This window comes from Pipistrellus kuhlii, unplaced genomic scaffold (assembly GCF_014108245.1).
Source record: "Pipistrellus kuhlii isolate mPipKuh1 unplaced genomic scaffold, mPipKuh1.p scaffold_m20_p_2, whole genome shotgun sequence".
NCBI lineage: Eukaryota > Metazoa > Chordata > Mammalia > Chiroptera > Vespertilionidae > Pipistrellus > Pipistrellus kuhlii.
In genome coordinates, this window is record NW_023425515.1 from 158,576,767 (window position 1) to 158,595,944 (window position 19,178).

At 42.9% G+C, this 19,178-nt stretch overlaps 1 protein-coding gene across 1 annotated transcript in view; it reads left to right on the forward strand.

Annotated features, from left to right (window-relative positions):
* C8B (complement C8 beta chain) overlaps positions 1-15,103 on the forward strand; it is a 47,828-nt gene extending 32,725 nt beyond the window's left edge. Inside the window, exons 9-12 of the mRNA XM_036445768.2 lie at positions 2,659-2,822; positions 10,046-10,199; positions 12,528-12,596; positions 14,783-15,103. Coding sequence (XP_036301661.1) covers positions 2,659-2,822; positions 10,046-10,199; positions 12,528-12,596; positions 14,783-14,934 — 539 coding nt within the window. The 3' untranslated portion in view covers positions 14,935-15,103. The remainder of the gene's footprint in view (positions 1-2,658; positions 2,823-10,045; positions 10,200-12,527; positions 12,597-14,782) is intronic.
* Positions 15,104-19,178: the final 4,075 nt, after the last annotated feature.

Sequence of the window (19,178 nt, forward strand, 5' to 3'; positions counted from 1 at the left end):
CTGGTCAGGGGCATGTACCTTGGTTGTGGGCATATCCCCAGTGCGGGGGCGGGGGGGTGCAAGAGGCAGCTGGTCGATGTTTCTCTCTCATCGACGTTTCTAACTCTCTGTCCCTCTCAATTCCTCTCTGTGTAAAATCAATAAAATATATATTCAAAAAGAAAAGAAAAGAATCAAGGTTGTGCTTTGGGCAGGAAAAAGATCTAACAATGGAAAATTAGTCTGTGTCTGGGTGGGGGTTGGCCTGGCTAGAGGTTAGGATGCTAGAGCAGGGGAGGGGGGGAGGAGAGGTAGGTGAGGAGGCCAGTAACTCCCTCAGACAAAGGGCTTTACAGAGACTAGAAAAGCAGACGAAGTCACAAACCATACAGAAGAGCCCACGTGGCAGGAGAGACCAAATCGGAATGTGGCTGAGTTGAAGGTGCATAATGAAGCCAGGGTGTAGAGCTAGGCATCTTAGGAGCAGGAATACAGGGGAGCTGGGAATCAATACAGTCAGTGGAGTGGGAAAGAGAAGCCGATCAGCAGGGCTGCAGTCCCAAACTCTCTGCATCTCCAGCAGCTCTCCTTTGTCTACTCGCTTATTAAGCTTATGCAAAGCAAGTTCCATAGCAAAACAAAACAACAAAAATCAATCACTGGTTTCCTGCACTGTAGCTGATGTGTGGTTGACATTGTTGTTTGTTCATTTTGGTGCTGCTGGGTCGGAAGGTGCATCCTACATGTGGAGGTACACATAAAACATAGGCACTAGCCCTAACCAGTTTGACTCAGTGGATAGAGTGTCAGCCTGAGGGCTGAAGGTTTGATTCCAGCCAAAGGCATGTACCACCTTGGTTGCGGGCACATCCCCAGTAGGGAGTGTGCAGGAGGCAGCTGAATAGATGTTTCTTTCTCATCAGTGTTTCTAACTCTCTATTTCTCTCCCTTCCTTTCTGTAAAAAATCAATAAAATATATTAAAAATAAAACCACAAAAAAACAAACCACATAGGCACTCTCTAAAGACAACTTGTGAAGTAACCTCCATCACATCACCAGATGGAACATTGCTCAACATCCCAGAAATCCTTGACAACCACGGCTCCTCCCTTTGTTCTGGAGATGACACCATTCTGACTCCTCCTTTTTTAATAGTTCTACCTCCCATATGACCCACTGACCAGTGTCTCACTGTGGCTTGTTTTCTAACTGTATATGGATGGAACATCATCTTTTCAGTTCTATGGGTGGGTTTTTGTTTTTTCATTCAACAGCATGTGTTAATTAATTTCTCTCACTGCATAGTATTTTGCTGTATGAATACAAGTTTGTCCATTCTGTTGAATTTGGGTCATTTGCTATGTCATGCAGTTAGAATCAGTGCTCCTCTGAGTGTTCTCACATAGTCATCTGATCTCTGTGTCTCCAGGGTCTACACCTAGGAGTGAAATTGTTGGGTTGTCAAGGATGCACTTTTGTAACTGGCTTCTAAAATGGTTGTCCCAGTTTATCCTCCTACCAGCATTATGCGAACCTGCCTTCATATGGTGTATGGTGTTGTAGGCTCAGAGCTGAGTTCTTTTGGCTATGGGCGCATAGATAAATTAGAATGGACTCACTGATATGATGGAGGGCTTCTGGGAAACTCCATGAAAAAGCAAATCATTTTATAGTAGACACACTTTTGTAGGTTTGTATCCCTTGAAGAGCCCAGCCTTTACAAATTCTCCCAGCTTTGTCATCCCACACAATGAAGTGCTAGAGCTTAAAGCTGGGGCAGGCCTATATGCATGAATTTCTTCATACCTGGCACCTAAGAACTCTTATCTTATCTGCAAAATAAGGATTATATAGGTCTATGCCACAGTGAAGATTGAGTGAATACATGTACAACATTTCGAGATTAGTGATTAGTGACTGACAGATAAATGATCAATAATCTACCTATCTACCAATCTAATTACCTATGTATGATCTATCGATCTACTCATATAAATGTATATACATATGTATGTATGTATGTGTGTATGTATGTATCAGCTTTTTACTAATTATTTACATACTAGAGGCCCAGTGCATGAATTCGTGCATGGGTGGGGTCCAGCCAGCCCACCCCAATTGGGGCCGATCAGGAAGGAGGGGCCGCAGATGGTTGGCTGACTGGCCTCACCCTCAATTGGAGTGAGGGGCCCATTGGGAAGCTGGGTTGGCTACGGGGAGGGGCCATGGGACGTAGAGGGGCCAATTGGGACCCTTATTGGGCTGGTTGGCCACCACAGTGCACATCATAGTGACCAGTCATTCCAGCCATTCTGTCATTCTGGTTGCTTGGCTTTTATATATATAGACTTACAATTTATTTTTCTATTTATATCTATCTATCTATCTATCTATCTATCTATCTGATAGCTACCTTCCATTGACTCACTTAGTGACTGACATTTATGGATCCTCAAAATAAATGTCCCCTTGTTCTGCCTCCAACTTGTGTCCTATATGATTGGGTGAGCTGCCTTTTTCCTATTGCTATGTGCCTCCCTTCTGGCAGGGATGTGTCTATCCAGTTCTGAGAAAACTCAGTGAGTATCATGGTACCCAGACTGTTAGTTGGGTTGCAGTAAATGCTAAGGTGCAAAATTAGATTCCCTGACTTCCCAGGTCTCTGTGTCCATATCAGACAGAAACAATAGAAAAAGCATGGTAGAGGACTTGGTGGTCCGTGTGCGAGGAGGAGCAAGTGAATACGTCACCGCCCTGGCCTACAAGGACCTGCCGACAGCGGACCTGATGCAGGAGTGGGGAGATGCAGTGCAGTTTAATCCCGACATCATCAAAATTAAGGTACCACTGGGCAGCTTCTCCATCCATCCTTCCCTCTGCTCTGAGCCAAGGTGTGGGATACAGAGCTCAATAAGGCCAACCCTTAATATTGAGGTGCATACATGAGAGTAGAAAATATATCTGGAGTGAACCAATTATAGTGTAACTGCTCAGCACCAGCTAGTGACCCCCAATTCCCTCTCACTAGGGCGCCCACGATGCTAAAAAAAAAAATAAATACCATCTTCTAACTATAGCCTTCTTACATTAATATTGTTTCCATTCCATCAGAGAATTACTAATTTAATTATTTGCTCATTTAAATATTAATTCAGGCAACCAACAAATAGTTGTTGTGTTTCACTGCTGGGATAGGAACTAAGGTGCTGGAGGAAAATAGAGGGAGGTGCAAGGGTGAAAAATACAGTCTATGCTGCATAGTAAGACACACTCAGTCATAACTCTCTCACAAGGCAGGATAACACATCATGGAAATCATTAACATCTTTTGGGCACCCACTATTCCCTTGACACTCAGCCGAGAGCTTTTATAGTGTCATTACATTTAATCCCCATAAGTCTACAAGTTAATATGTTTATTTTGTGGCTGATAAAAAAAAAAAAAATCAAGGTCATAGAGGTTGTACCCAATTGTGGCTGCTTGGGATTCTTTATTGGGTCCAGACCTGAGACCTGCACCTTTCCCCTCCCCTCCAGATTTTCCTACGGGTTTAGAAAATAAAAAAACTAATGATCCCAATCACCTGTCACCCAAACAAGAGCAGTTTTGCAAACTAAAACTGAAAGGACATTTGCCAGAACAAGATTGTCACACACATCAGCAGTGGTAGGTGCTTGCCTATGGGGCCTTCAGGATGCTGTCCATGTCATACTGTACACCGTCCTGCTCTTGCCATCATGTGTACAGTCATTTCATTGAAGGTCCAGTGTCAGCCCCTGGAGGTTTACTGTTGCAGCGAAGGAGGGCAAAGTGAGGGCTGGAGCTCCGACTCAAGGCTCTGCAGTTCCCAGCCCTGTCAATTTCCTGCAGGCTCTTTATTTGTATGTCAACTACATTGTTTCTTCAGAACAAGAAGGCTGCCATTCAATCCTCTTTCAGTGGTGACACTTAAGCAAGCATTGAGAAGGATAAAGTTGCAGGCAGCTCCAGAGAAATCTGGGATTGGTTGATGGCATGGTGGCAGTGGATGGCATCACATATGGGCATGGAAAAGAGAATAGGGAAAAATATATAGATCCCTAGTATTTACATTTTACTTATCTCTTATCTGAATTTTTTATTTGAAACTGAAAATTAATGAATTGCCCTGATTGTTTACCTAAATAGGTTGGATATGCCACCCTGCTCATTGGGAATGCCAAGTGCCAAGTATATGATGTGATATGGGATGTGGTATGTGTGGGGAGGAGAGGGGACATGTTAGTATGCTAAGCATCTCAAGCAGGCCTGCAGACAACGTCAGGTGTGAAGCATTTTACTGAAGCTCAGAAGTTTCTCTGCACATATGGGATGCCATTCACATCCTCTATTCAGTGGAGGGCTCTGGAGGGCTGTGTGGACTGATGGAGGGGAAGAGGTGAGAGAACCAGAGATGTTTTCAGGAGCAGGGGAGGCAGGATTGTTGGAGATGTTGATGCACCTCCTCTGTCTGTCCCTAACCTGAGTTGGAAACATACATTCTGGGCAGTTCACTCCCTCATGCAGTTTCTGGCAAGAGAAAACTGCAGATGGCTTCCCATGGTCTCTGAGGAGTTCTTCTCTGCAGAGTCACTGACCAGGTAGCTGGAGCAGTGATTGCTTCCAGGACAGCAGGGCCCACTACTGAAGCAATTCCTAGACACAGGTGGTGGCCAAGACTTATACATAGACCTGCGCTAAAGATCACGATCATGATTCCTGTAGGAGCCAGGTGGGCAAGGCAGAAAATCACAGAGGAACCCATACACATTGTTTGCTGGTAAACTTGAGATACAAAAAGATGGCTCTCTGTTCAAAGGAGTTACAGAAAAGCAATAGGCAAATAAAGAGCATTCTGAACACAGCAGATTGACATGACGTTCAAGATGCAGGAGGCAAGGGTACATCTGAAATATAGAAAAGCAGAAATAAATTTGGAAGGTATCTGCTTTGTGATTATAACAAACATCAAGAAAACAAGAAATTGATGAACTAAAAAATAGAAGCTGAGATGTTTAGACACTAATCAGATAAAAAGGGAAGTAGCTGAATACAGGGAACCAGGAGCACAGTAGCAGAATTAAAACCCACATTGGAAACTATAAAGAACAGAATTGACACTGCAGGAAATTGAGTTGGTGATGTGGAAGGGGCTATAAAAATGTTTTTAGAATATAGGAGCGAAAGGCAATGAGATTAAAACAATGACATGAAAGAAATATGATGGAGAGAGAGCACAGAGTGGAAATCAAAATCTCTGGGCCTTCTTCCTGAGAAAGAGACAAAAGTAAATGTGAATATGTGTTCATCACACACATAATGAGTGGAATTTCCTTGAGCTGACAGTGACTCATTGAAAAGTAGGCAAAAGTACCAGGGGGAAAAACACTATACTGAAACACATCCTGGTAATGGTTTTTTGTTTGTTTGTTTATTTTGTTTTATTTTTACTTTCAGAACAAATATAGCCTATAAATGTAAAAGTCACACTGGCCTTAGAGTTCTTTGCAACACTAAATATGAGAAGATAATGGAATGACAACCACAAGGTCTGGAAGGAAAAAGCTTGTGGCCCATTGAAATGATCCTAGATGGATAAGAAATCCCAAAGATATGTTGAGATGTTAAAGGAAATACATATAGGGTGGCCAGATTTAGCAAGTGCATATGCAGGATGTCAAATTAATTTTGAATTTCAGACAGATAAGGAATACTTTTTGAATCTTAGGATCTCCTCAGTATTTTGTGGACTATATTTATACTAAAAAGTTATTTGTTGTTTCTCTCAAATTCTATTTTACCTGGGAATTCTTATTTAACTGGCAACCCTAGTCACCAGGCCTATGATCCATGTACATTTATCTAGTGGTCAGGGTAGCTAGATTGTGGTCTGAGATCCAGGCTGATAGAAGATGTTATATGGAGCTTGGACATTGCCTAAGGTAGAAAGAAAAGTATAGTAGTGAATGGTGCCCACAAAGATGTCAGACAACCTAGATTACACTGCATTAAGAACAACACCCAAATCTCAGTGACATGTTCTAGAGTGTACTCACTGAAGGCTTTCCTAACACCACTCAGGGGTCCAGGCAATGGAGGCTTTATCTTGGCACCTGCTCCCAAGATCGCCACAGCAGTGGTGAGGGAACAGGAAAAGTCAGCTCACTTTGCTCCCAAGGTGTCACCAAGAAGGAACACTCCCTCTGCATACCTTTTACTGCCTGAAACAAGTCACGTTGCAAACATGTCCTTAAGGATAGCAGAGATTGCAGCCCTGCCACCTGCCCAAAACCAAAGAAGCTGACATATTTGCTCAACAGTGATAACCATTATAAAGCAGCTTCGTCAAAGATGCTCTCAAAGCACATCACTCTGACCAAGGGAAGGTTTACAAACAGATGGTGTGGTAGCATCTCTGGTAAGATAATGTTGGACTTATACTGCTGGATAGCACCTTTAACAATAAATTCTGAATTTCAAGTGAGGAAACCATGAATATCTTTAAATGGCAGTTTACACACCAACAAAATAATTTTGCCACAAATGAAATTCTAAATGAGCCTGGAATTTATAAGACACATCTCAAAGAAATAGACAACACTCAGAAGAACTCAGATGATGAATAAAGATGCAAAATTTTCAACTTCTCTAGGAACTAAAAATTAAAGTAACAAAGCAATATTTTTAACCTATCAAATGGATAGTTATTAAAAATCTATAACACTTAATATCCATTGAGAGTGATAAAATGGGCACTTTTATAAAATGAGATAGGACTGTAAATAGGTACAACCCTTTGGAAAAGAACTTAACTATATATATATCCAAACTTTTAAAATGCTTATAGCTTTTGATTCAATAACCCTAAATGCAGGATCAGCTAAATAAATAATCTTAAAAGTTGGTAAAGATATATGTATAAAAACATGCCTTGATTTATGTTGTGTGTAATAGCAAAGAAGAAAAGAAAAAAGGAAACAACCTAAATATTTAATAACAGGGCAAGTGTTGTATATATTCTAGTTCAAACATATCAAACTCTAGGCCCAGGGTCCGCATGCCTCATTTATTCATCCGGTGTCAGCCTTTGAGTTTGACATGCTTGTTCTATAATAGTTCATCCATACCACAGGATTCTATGCAACAAGATAAATAATAATAATAATAACAAAAACAAAAACTTTTATGCTCATAATATGATGTGAAGTGAAAAAAGTGGAAAATAAAACTATACTTTTCTTAAGCCACCTATTTGGGGTAAATATTTTTCCACTTACTGGTCCAAAAATATATACTTACAAGAAACAGACCACAATGGTTACAGTTCAAATCCTTTTTCATTCCTGTGTGGCTCTTGTTAACTTTTCTGTGACTTAGCCTTTTCATCTATAAAATTGGAATATAGAAGACCACCTACCTGACTCATAAGATTGTTGTGAAGAATCAGTTAGATTATGTTTGTCAAGTATTTAGTTCAGCACCTAATAAATGCTAGCTATGGCAATAATTATTATCATTGAAAATGTCAAGCACCAGGGTCCATTGTAGAGAAGTGTATGGTGCTGAACAGATAGGACCCATCATCTCTGCAGCAATATGATAAATAAACTTTTTTATAAGGGCAGGGATGTTAAGGACCCAATAATCAAGGTGAGAAATTGGAACTCTGTATTTTTGGGAAGAGATGGGAAGAAAAATGAAGGAGGAAAGTAGGGAGAGAGGCAGGGAGGAAGAAGAAGAGCATAGAGTACCGGCAAACCAAAGAACAGGCAGGTATGTCATATTAACTTGATTTAAAGAGGGAGCTGTGAAGATCTGAGAGTTGCTGCTCAGAGCTCCACCAAAGTCTGCAAAATGTAGAGAATGCTGGGATGAGGTTAGAAATAGAAATAGTCAAGCCACTTTTATTAATAGTCATCATGAATTAGTAGGAAAAACAAAGGCTTGGGTTAGAACCCTGGAGATGCTATTTTATGAGTTATTTGACTTTATTCAGTTACTCAACCTCCCCTGAAAACAGGACTAATAACTGCTGCCTTAAGAGAATAATGTGGGATCATATGTGTAAACCACCATCACAGCTTCTAGCACAAAGTATACCTGGAAGTCTTATTCCAGTTTTGCCTCTGACTTTCTCCCTCTCCTGGAGCAAATCTCAGTGCTGATAGGATAAAGGCATGGGTAAAGGCAGGCTTTCTCTGAAGGGAATGCTGCTGTTGGAGCCGGTGGTTGGTATACAGCAAACCCTGCCCTATATGCAGGCCAGCAGGCTAGAAGGTTCTGCAAACAGCCTCTGGATCAATTCATTGACTACAAAACGGTGAGACAATGGGACCACCAAGGGACCTTGCTCTGCCTACTGGGGCGAAGGTCAGCATCAGATGCATTAAGAAATGGAAGCAATTTTCTTCTCACTGGAGGTTTCTATTAGGCATGATTGCCTGCATTTATACAGACCCTAAACTCTCTAGGACTGGATTAGGGCAGGATCACAACCAAAATCTGGAGAGGAACCTGGCCCTGGAGCTGAAACTGGAGCCAAGAGACTAAATAGTTTTAACTACCTTTTGAGATGTGGCCTCTGGCTTTTCCTGACCTACAAACACCAACACTTCAATCTGTGGCTTCTAAGTCTCAGGAACTGCTAAGCTCTCTGAGAGACCAGCATCCCCTTTGTGCTTTTACAGTTTTTCTATGCACACTCTCTCCTCCATGCCTGCTGCTACTGGCCTGATTGTAAGGTCTTCAATCCCCTTTGATTTGATCCACTTTATCAGTAGTTTTCAATAAGCTCAGGGCTGAATCCTAGAGGCAGAGCTGAGGAGTTTGTAGCCCTGATCTTCAATTTATAATCTAACTAGAGGCCAGTGCACAAAATTCGTGCACTGAAGGGGTGGGGGGGGCAGTGTTCCAGCCTGCAGCCTCTTCAATCTTGGACCCCTTGGGGGATGTCAGGATCAGGCCTAAACCAGCAGTCAGACATCCCTTTCACAATCCAGGACTGCTGGCTCCCTACTGCTCACCTACCAGCCTGATCACCCCTAACCACTCCCCTGCTAGCCTGATTGATGCCTAACTTCTCCCCTGATGGGCCAATTACCCCCAACTGTCTTCCCCTGCCAGCCCGGTTGCCCCCAACTGCTCTTCCCTGCTGGCCTGGTCACCTCTAACTGCCCTCTTCTGCTGGCCTGGGTTACCCCTAACTGCCCTCCCCTGCAGGCCTGGTCCCCCCCAACTGCCCTATCCTGCTGACCTGGTCATCCACAACTGCCCTCTGCTGCCGACCATCTTGTGGCGGCCATCTTATGACCACATGGGGGTGGCCATCTTGTGAGAGGTTGTGATGGTCAACTTGCATATTACCTATTTATTATATAAGATTAGAAGACAGAGATTTCAACACATAAAAAATGTAACGACAAGTGAGCAAAAATAATTGGTATTGAATGAGCAGTAGAGTATTGTGAGCATTTTGTGTTGGGAAGGTGTTCCTTGAATTCTGGAGCTTGGGAAAGGCTTCCTGATAGTGGCTCTGGCACAGTGTGAATGCTTTTGATAGATTTTGATAAGATAGTGATGTTAGGACCAGGTTCCTTTAATACTTTCAAAGAGCTGCTTGAAAATTACCTCCTCCCCCCATCAAAGAGAGATGAACCACCTGGTCCTCTCTATCCATTAAAAGTTTTCCCTCTTACCTGTGCTGTAAATACCCACTAGTATGCTTGTCTCTACCTTTGGATTCTGAATTTCTTACAAGTGGGGATTTTATATTTTGCTTACTTGTGCTGACTTCCTGGCACTTAGGAAATATTCATTAAGTATTGGTTGACCTGAACTTGAATGAGCTTATTTGTGGATAACAGGTGGAGTGGGACAGAGAGACAATGGGGAATCCATCTATATGGTGGGGCATTTATCCTGTGCCATAGGGATCTACTTTGGGTCTCTGTACACTGACCCCTTGCCCTTTCCTGAGGAGCCCTGCTTTATGCTTCTATTTGATTAATGTTTTCTGCTGACATAAATGGCTTTTCTTGCTTCCCAGGCTTCACCGCTGTATGAGCTGGTCACCTCCACAGACTTTGCCTATTCCAGCACAGTGAAGCAGAATATGAAGAAGGCCCTGGAGGAGTTCCAGAGAGAAGTCAGCTCCTGCCTCTGTGCCCCCTGCAAAGGGAATGGGGTCCCTATCCTGAAAGGTACCATTTCTGGGCAGCTGGTGTCTCTGGTGGGAGCTATCATGTGGAGGGCTGGTTCAGGGGCCAGAACACGTTATCAAAACCACATACCCTCCAGAGTAGTTCAAGGAGAGTTTCTAGGTCAATCCCTAGCATCTGCCTTGAGCCCCAGGGTCTGTCATTAATGTCATTAAGCTTTTTAAAATTATCTCAATGAGGAAAAGGGGGGAAACTGGACACTGGAACCTCTTAAACATGAGCTTCTTCAAACTAACTCAACATTAGGACCATGGGCATGCCTCTGAGGCAATGCAGCCCCAGTTATCAACCACAGTAACAAAGTGGGTATCTCAATAAAGTGAATATCTTAATCTTTTTGCTAGTGGGGAGTCTTGCCTTCCCTCTGTAAAAAACAAAACAAAACAAAAAAATAACAACAAAAATGCAATACCTATGAAAAGGCAATAAAGCAAAGAGCAATAAAACAAGGTATGCTTGCACTTGAGAGCGTCATAACTATTGATGCTTGGGCCCAACCTGGATCTTGATATGAGTATCTCTGGAGAAGGACCCTTCACCAGGATGGTGACACCCTCCCCATCAGCCTGCAGGTGACCCACAATTGCTAAAGTCCCCACCTCTTCTGGATGCACCTTGGAGACCCCTGCCCTCAGGTGTAGCTGATGGCAAAGCATAAGCCATTCATCTGAGGCAGCAGATCCCATCCCGGGCTGCATGTGAGAATTACCCAGAGAGCTTTTCACAAACACAAAGCTGTTGGTCCTGCCCAAAGTAATTAAAGTGAATCCTTTGGATTGGCCTTTATAAAAATCTCCCAGATGATTTCACTGTAGAGTCAGGGCTGAGAAGCTGTCATGTAGCTGAATTCAGTGATAGACAGGATCAAGGATTTCTATGAGTTGATAAACTAGTGAGTGTTACACTGAATTGCACTAAGTGCTAATAGAAGTGTCTGTTAGTCTAGCTCCCAAGAAGTCAGAATGTAGGCAACTAGGAGATGCTTCTCTGGCTGCCAGGATACATGGATTCCAGCCACAAGGAGCACAGTAGGTGACAGCAGCATTAAACTGAAGACAAGAGCAGCCTGAAGCTGTGCGTCTATAACAGAAGTGGGGACAGACTCAGGGAATTTCTTCTGGCTAAAAAAGAAGTCCTGGGCTGAGCAGAGGAAACCCTTTGTGCCTCTCCTGACCAAGACATGGTGAGAAGATTGGAGGACTGGGGAGGGGTAGCGAGGATGGGCCACTAGGACTTGATTCCTAATTTTGAGGATTACACTGGGGTCCTTGCAGTGGGCAGGACAAACATGGAAGAGGCTGAGGCCTGGCTTCTTATGCTCACTCCTCTTGTGATGAGCTAACAAAACTCTGAGGAAGTGTCTAGTCCATCCTGGTGCCAAGACAGGGCACCTAGAGCAGCTAGTCCCAGCAGATTCCAGCCCAGAGAGCCCATTGGAGTTGGCAGTACAAGCCAAGTGGATGGAGCAAGCTCAGCAAAGAAGACATGTTTTCATGGAGAAAGATCCCAGCTACCCAGAGGAGATTGAGGAGTAGATTGGACAAGATTGATATGAGCACAGAAGACATAAGTGAGAGCCTAAGGCTGGGGAGTTCTACCATTAGTACAAGGACACTGAGTGAGGGTCAGTTCAGCAGGAAGGAAGTCAGTAACTAGCTCAAGGTTTTGACCTAGGGTTGCTGAAATCCCCATTGCCTTGTGTGAAATTTGGACCTGGGAACTGGGACCCACCTGAGGTTCTATCCTGGAGGTGAGGGAGAACATGAAGACAGGGCAAGGATGCTCGTAAGGCCTGCTTTATGAAGGACAGTCCTGTAAAGAGATTCAGTGTGATCCAGATGAAAAGACTTTAGGGTGACATGTTACAGATTAACACAAGTAATGACTTACAGGCAGGGTATTTGACCTGGCCCAAGGTAGGATAAGACATCAAAGTGAGTTCCCCATCACTAGAGATGTGCAAGCTGAGTTTAGATAATTAACTTGTGGTGAAAATGACCAGTGGCCTCGCTGACCACAAATGTAGCTTTTGACTCTGAGCACATAAGACTAGGCAAATATCTACTAATGAGGAGGAATTCCTCAACAACCCCATATATTGCAACTCCATATGACGGCAATAAATATGTTTTTTATGAGCAAAGAATCCTTAAGAAAGGAGTAGGTATTCTTGGCACTGAATCTTCTTATTTCAAGTGACTCAACCAAATGTCCTTAACCAGATGGGAATGCAGTGATGTAGAGAACTAACCTCCAAGGTTCTTCCATCACGTGGTTATAGTTCATGTTCTCTCTGCATTGTCTTTTCAGAATCGCACTGTGACTGCATCTGTCCCAATGGATTTGAAGGCCAAGGCTGTGAGATCACCTATCGGAAAAGTAAGGAGCCTTTGAGAGTTGGTGGGGAAAGGGAATGCTAGAGGAAGTCCAGAGAGTAATTCGAAAGAGCAAGAGCAAGGTGGGAGTCTGGTAGGGAGCTGGATGCTATGAAACTTGAGATCCATCTTGGCTATAGATTGTATATTTCATTGCTGTCACAACTGAGAGTGCTTCATGTTATAGGACTTCTAATGGCATTTGCAAGTCTTCTGAAATGCTTACTTTTTTTTTTTAATTTAGTGAACTCCTATTCAGTCCTCAAAACCCAATGCAGGTACCCCTTTGTTCTATAAAAAGTTTCCTAACTCCCTTATATCCCCAGGTAGAATTAGGTAATTCTTCCTTTGGAATCCTGTAGGACTTGGAACATATATTTACTATAGCTCTTAGTACATTGTACTTAGGGTTCTGTGTGTCTATTTCCCCTATATCTTTGAGTAAGGATGACATGTTTAATTTATGTGTCCCCATGTCCCAACACAGTTGCTGCTCAATGGTATGTGTTGAAGGAACAAATCAAAGTCTAAACTCATTAAGGTCCCTTCAGCTCCCAAATTCTTTAAAAGTTCTCAACTCCTTACTCCTCCTTCCTTTTATTTTCCTTGCTGCAGCTTTTTGGTGATACCATTATAAAAGGAAATGTTTATACTTGAAGTGTTAAGAAGAAACAATAAACATTAATTAGGCCCTTTACTGTGTACAAGGCACCTTGCTAAGTGCTTGAACTCAGCTGGGTTCAAATCCCACATCTATCATTTAATAACTGTAGCCTTAAACACCTTACTTCACCTCTTTGTACATAGATCTCCTCATCTGTAAAATATAAATGATGATATTAACTTTCTAATAGTGTTAGTGTCTTGAGTTTGTCATTAGATATATAAAGCACTTGGAATGATGTTGAATACATTGTAAGAGACAAATTATTATTGGCTAGTTTGTTTTAAAGCAATGGTGCTGCCTACATTAAATCCTTTTGATTTTTACATATTTTTTTATAGTTTACATAAATTAAATTTGTATTTTACACATATTAAGTTATTTAATCCTCACAACAACCCCATAAAGTAGATATTACCAATATCCCCATTTTACTAGTAAAGGTGAAAAAACAGATTTAATGTTTAGGACCATGGAGTAATGGTCACACAGTTAGTATGTGTAGGAACCCAGGTTCAGGTCCCTTGGGTCTGATTCTACAGTCTTTGACCTTGATTCCTGCCTATACTATTACTGTTCCTAGGGACATGTTTAGGGTTGTCTTTACTCCCTCTCTTCCTATACCACAACCAGGCCTCACCCAGGGAACTGCCAGTGAGTGTGCAATCAGACAGCCCCAGGATTTCTACTGGATGGCAAAGACCTTAGAAAAATGCTCCCCCAGTCTTCTCATTTTACAAATGGGAGGCCCAGAGATGGGAAGTAGTATACCCAGAATTACACTGTGAGTGAGAGGCTCAGCCAGACACATAGTATATCTTAGTGGATATAATTGATCATTTGCCAATCTCATCAATCAAAAAGTCCCCCAGAGCAAAAGCAAATGTCAGTGTTATTACCTCACACAAGGCTCACAGTAGATGACATAGTTCCTATTTTACACATTGAGAAATAAAGTATCCAGCGTCCTATAGTTGAGAAGTGTCTAAGCTGAAAACCATTCATTCAGCAAATATTCACTAAGGGCCCCCTATCTGCCATCTCAAATGCTGGGATTTGGTGGAGAGAGAGCAAATGAGATATAGTTCCTGTCATCATGGAGATTCCCTTTTAGGAAGAAATGTCAACATTATTTGAATTATCCCAGAAATATATTTAAAGTTTTAATTGTAACAAAATGCTCCAAAATTCTATGAGAGCTTCAAATATAAAAATTGATAGGGATTTAGGGTCAGGGAAGATTTCCCTGTAGGAGATAACACTTAAACTGATATCTGAAGGGTGAATAGGACTGACTAGATGAATAGAGGAAGGAAGAGTGTTCTTGTCAGAGGGACAGCATGGGCAAAGGCCCCTTGGTAGAAGGAAGCATGGTAAGAACAATGGCCTGAAAGGACAGTTTACTGGAGGTAGAATATCAGAAACTCAGTCCCCCAAACCCTTTTGGATTATACATCCTATCCCACCCATAGGGCAATACAGTGTAACAAGGACTAATTCATATTCTCTGACATTCTTTCTTATAGATGTCCCCACTGATGGACAGTGGAATTGCTGGTCAAACTGGTCTCCATGTTTTGGTGGACATAAAACAAGACAAAGGCAGTGCAACAATCCAACTCCTGAAAATGGGGGCAGCCCCTGCTTGGGCCCTGCTTCAGAAACACTTAACTGTTAAGGAAGGGAGAGCTCCTCACAGTAACACTACTGTAGGCTGCACACAGCGAGAGTTCTGAGCTTTAGGAGCTCAGGCAGCCCACCCCACACTAACTGTTCTTCCCCACACTAGCTCCCAGGGAGGCCAGCCCAGGGCTGAAGGGATGCTTAAAATAAAGATCTGAAATGCACGTGACTGGAACACACAGTGAGTTAAATAATTATAGGCTCCTGAGGGGCTTAAGCACCTTGGAAATCCTTACTTCACTGACTTCTACAGTTTTCTTTCACTCACATTTACTGTGTTGATAGTTAATCACTTTGAATTCCTACTGTCTAACAGTGACTGGCATAAGAAAGGGTGTCAAATAATGAATCAATGAATATCTATTAAGTTGCTCCTCTCTTGTGTATACTGTCTCCTTCAGTGATGGTGGCAATTCATAGTTATTGAATGACTAGAGGCCTGGTGCACAAAATTTATGCATGGGATGGGGTTGTCCCTCAGTCCTCTCCAATCTAGGACCCCTTTGGGGATGTCTGACTGCCGGTTTAGGGGTTGGGCCTAAACCGGCAGTCAGACATTCCCCTCGCAATCTGGGACTGCTGGCTCCTAACTGCTCACCTTCCAGCCTGCCTGATCACCCCTAACCACTCTGCCTGCCAGCCTACTCATCCTCAATTGCCCCCCTGCTGGCCTTCTTGCCCCCAACTGCCTCCCCAACCAGTCCGCTCACCCCAACTGCCCCCCCTGCTGGTTTGATCACCCCCAACTGCCCTCCCCTGCTGGCCTGATTGCCCCTAACCTCCTCTGCTTCAGCCCCACCACCATGGCTTTGTCCAGAAGGATGTCCAGAAGGTCTCCCAGTCTAATTTGCATATTACCCTTTTATTAGTATAGTACCAACCACAGTACTTAATTCGTCATCATGTTCATTCATTTTACTTTCATGACAACCTTAAAAGGTGGATGCTACAGATGCGCCCTATTAGCAGGTGTAGCAGGTGGGGGGATTGAGTCTTAGATGAGTGAAGTGACTTGTCCAGGGCTATACAGTTAGCAAGTGGCAGAGTTGGGCTGCAAACCTGGGCACTTGGGTTACAATGTTTTAAACTCATAATTATGGTGCTTCATTCCTCTCAATATATTCAGGCATTTGATTAATGAATATTTTATTAAAACATGGAAGACAGTGCCGTGTGTGTGTGTGTGTGTGTATGCACATGCATATACATGTACACACAAATGAGTGCACTATTAAAAAATCTTCCAGCTATCCTAGAGGCATGGATTCTGGTTCCTCAGTGATCTTGAATGCTGAGCACAGGAAGGGTGTGGTTGTGGATATTGGAAGCAGTTGTTCTGGGTCAGAGCTGAATTGTTGTGAGGTAAGTGGGTATTCAGAGGAGATCCTGAGTTAGAGCTAAGAGCCAGGGAAACTGATCACTACATGAAATACAGTTAAAAAAAAACAAACAAACAAAAAACCAAAGAAAACAAAACAAAACACAAGAATGGAAAAAATTAGAGGAGAGGTTGTGTTGGCCGGAAGAGGAAACATGTCAAGGAGAAATCCAAGTTGATGGTGTGGGGCAATGTGCCACATAAACCTTCCCCATGTCTGTACATTCCATGTGGCTCACTCAGGCTTCTGTGCAAACCCCATTTGGGGGAAGAGGGTATTTGAAAAGAATAAGAAGGCAGTTGATCTTCAGGTTACTAAAAACCAAAATATGTTTACTATTTAGATTTATTCAAGTGATCATGTAATCTTTATTGCCCTCATTTGTTCTATGATATTAAATGACCTCTTAATATTTTCTTTGCTCCTGGGTACTTTCTGACTGATTCTAGAACTTCATGTGAATTTTGAGATCAAATTGGTAGGGAAAAAAATAAGTTAGTGTAAAGTGAATTGGTTCATCTTATTCATTTTCAACAAGATTCTGTTCGTTGGTTGGTTGGGTGGCTTAGTTTTTGCCACATCATCTGCTTTGAGCTTGCCATTGGGGCTCAGTGCTGGGGCCTACGGGCCTTCACATGCCCATGACACCAGCCAGCTCTAGAACTGAACAACCCCCAGAAGGAGCTGATACTTTACTGCTCCGGGGTTGTTACAGCAAGTGAGATGGTTGTCTGCCTTCCTGCATCCCCATGCCCTCTGCAATTGAGCTAATGGCTCTGGGCTTTTTTTTAGTTTAATATTATTTATTTGCTGTCTGCTGTTATTTCAACAGGCTAATCTAATAAGGTTTTATCTCTTTCATTAGACCGGGGCCGTATAATTTTCTTGAGTTATAATCTATCTTCTTTTAAGATTCCCTAGGGACAGGGGAGAGCAGTTCTGTGTTTGGTTGATGGGAGGCTCCCAGGAAGCCCACATCAGCATGTCGAAGCAGGTTTTGCCAAATTAAATCCTGCATCTCAATCACAGCCACCGCTTCTAATGGGAGATTTGAGTTGATTATAGAGATGACAGCCCAGGTTTGTGTTGATTGCATTTAGCAGAAATTGTTTATCCCATTAAATATGGTCTTGAAGGAGGTACAATTGGATTGCGGAGTACTGGCAAATACCCGGGTGACGCCCAGGCGCTGCTAAACTGTGTAATGATTATATTCTTATTTTTGGGCTGAACTTCCCCTCGTGGCTCTTTCTGCAAACAAATGCATTTAGGAGGAGGCTCAAACATAATGTAAGAATTAAACAAAATAAGTACAAACGGGGCTTTTGAAAAACCTTGGCAACGACTGTAGTTCGTACCAGTGTAACCGTGTCAGAGCTACTAGTCCCGAGGGGGCGGGGGGGGGGGGGGGGGGAGGAAGGCACGGTGTAGGTGGTGGCTTGGCAGCAAGCCTGGGAGCTGAGCACAGCACAAGATACCTGGGCATAGGAGAGCTTTGCATCCAAAAGCATGAATTTCTGCAACTCTGTGAGTTCTGCCATGTGCTCAATGGGGGTGGATTGGGATGTGCTCTGAATATATACTTCCTTCCTGTGTGACCTTGGGCTAATCACATAACTGCTGTGGGAATAATAATTATAATTATAACGATAATAATAGCTGCCAATTATGGAGTGCTTTTCAGTTTATGGAGTCTTTTAGCCTACATTATCTCATTTAATCTTTCTCTGAATTTGATGGGATAGATGTCAATGCAATTACCAGCTGACAGGTAGAGTAAGTTTCTAAAGGAAACTGGATCCTTACGATGAATGCACTGACTGTGGAAATCAAGGTGGGGAAGCAGTGGTATGTGTGGGAAATGTGCCAGCAGAAAGAACACCTGCCAGCAGAGAATCCAGAGGAAAATGTCATATTTGTTGTGAAGAGGACTCTGGCCTCTCCCATGCACTTACAAAAAAAAAAAAACAAAAACAAAAACAAAAAAACAGGATAAGTGTGCACCTGGAACAGAAAGCCCTTAGGGTCCTAGCCAGCTCTCCCTGTGACTTCCAGGATTAGCATCTTAGAGAAATATTTTGTTTTGCAGATTGAAGATGTCTGAATGACAGCATGTCTACTCGTCAGTGTTTCCAGGCTTTGCAGTCATTGTACTATAATTTACTAGTTTATCATCTCTCACTCCTTCTCAAATATAATGTCTATGGAGGCAGGCCTAGTGTCTGCCTGCTGCACTCATGTGTCCCCAGCACCCAGTACAATGCCTGGGACACTCAGGCAACAATGAGTAACTGCTGCATGAATGAATGAACTAACAGAAAAAGAGGTGAGTAGAGCCATGGGCTGAGCCAACCCATGTCTCCATACTCAGCCCCACTACACCAAGCTGGCATGGCCATGGGTAAACCTGAGAGGGGGCAGTGAAGGATTTAAAAAAGAAAGAAGATAATAAAGCTGGGTGCTCTGATGGAGAGACAGTACCACAGTGTGCAAGCCAAATCTTTATTTTATAGCTAGACTCCATGAGGCAAAGTAAGGGCATGGTCAAGTCTACTCAGTTACATGTACCTGAATTCTATCAAGCCCACATCACTCAGCCATGTGGAATCACAGGTTCAGAACATAGGTTCAAGCTTATAAATATAGCCTTTGGCTATAATTGTGCTGGGACTTGCACATGGCTTTGCTATGAAAGGATCATACCCTCTCATTAGTCCCATTAATACCTGTCCAAACACCATAGCCACTCTCCACAGGGCCAAGGGCAGAACCTTCAGTGAGAAACTTTAGTGAATTGGTGGCACGTGGTAGAGGCATCATGAAGTTCAGAGTGCAGACGTATGATACTGGGGCAACCTAC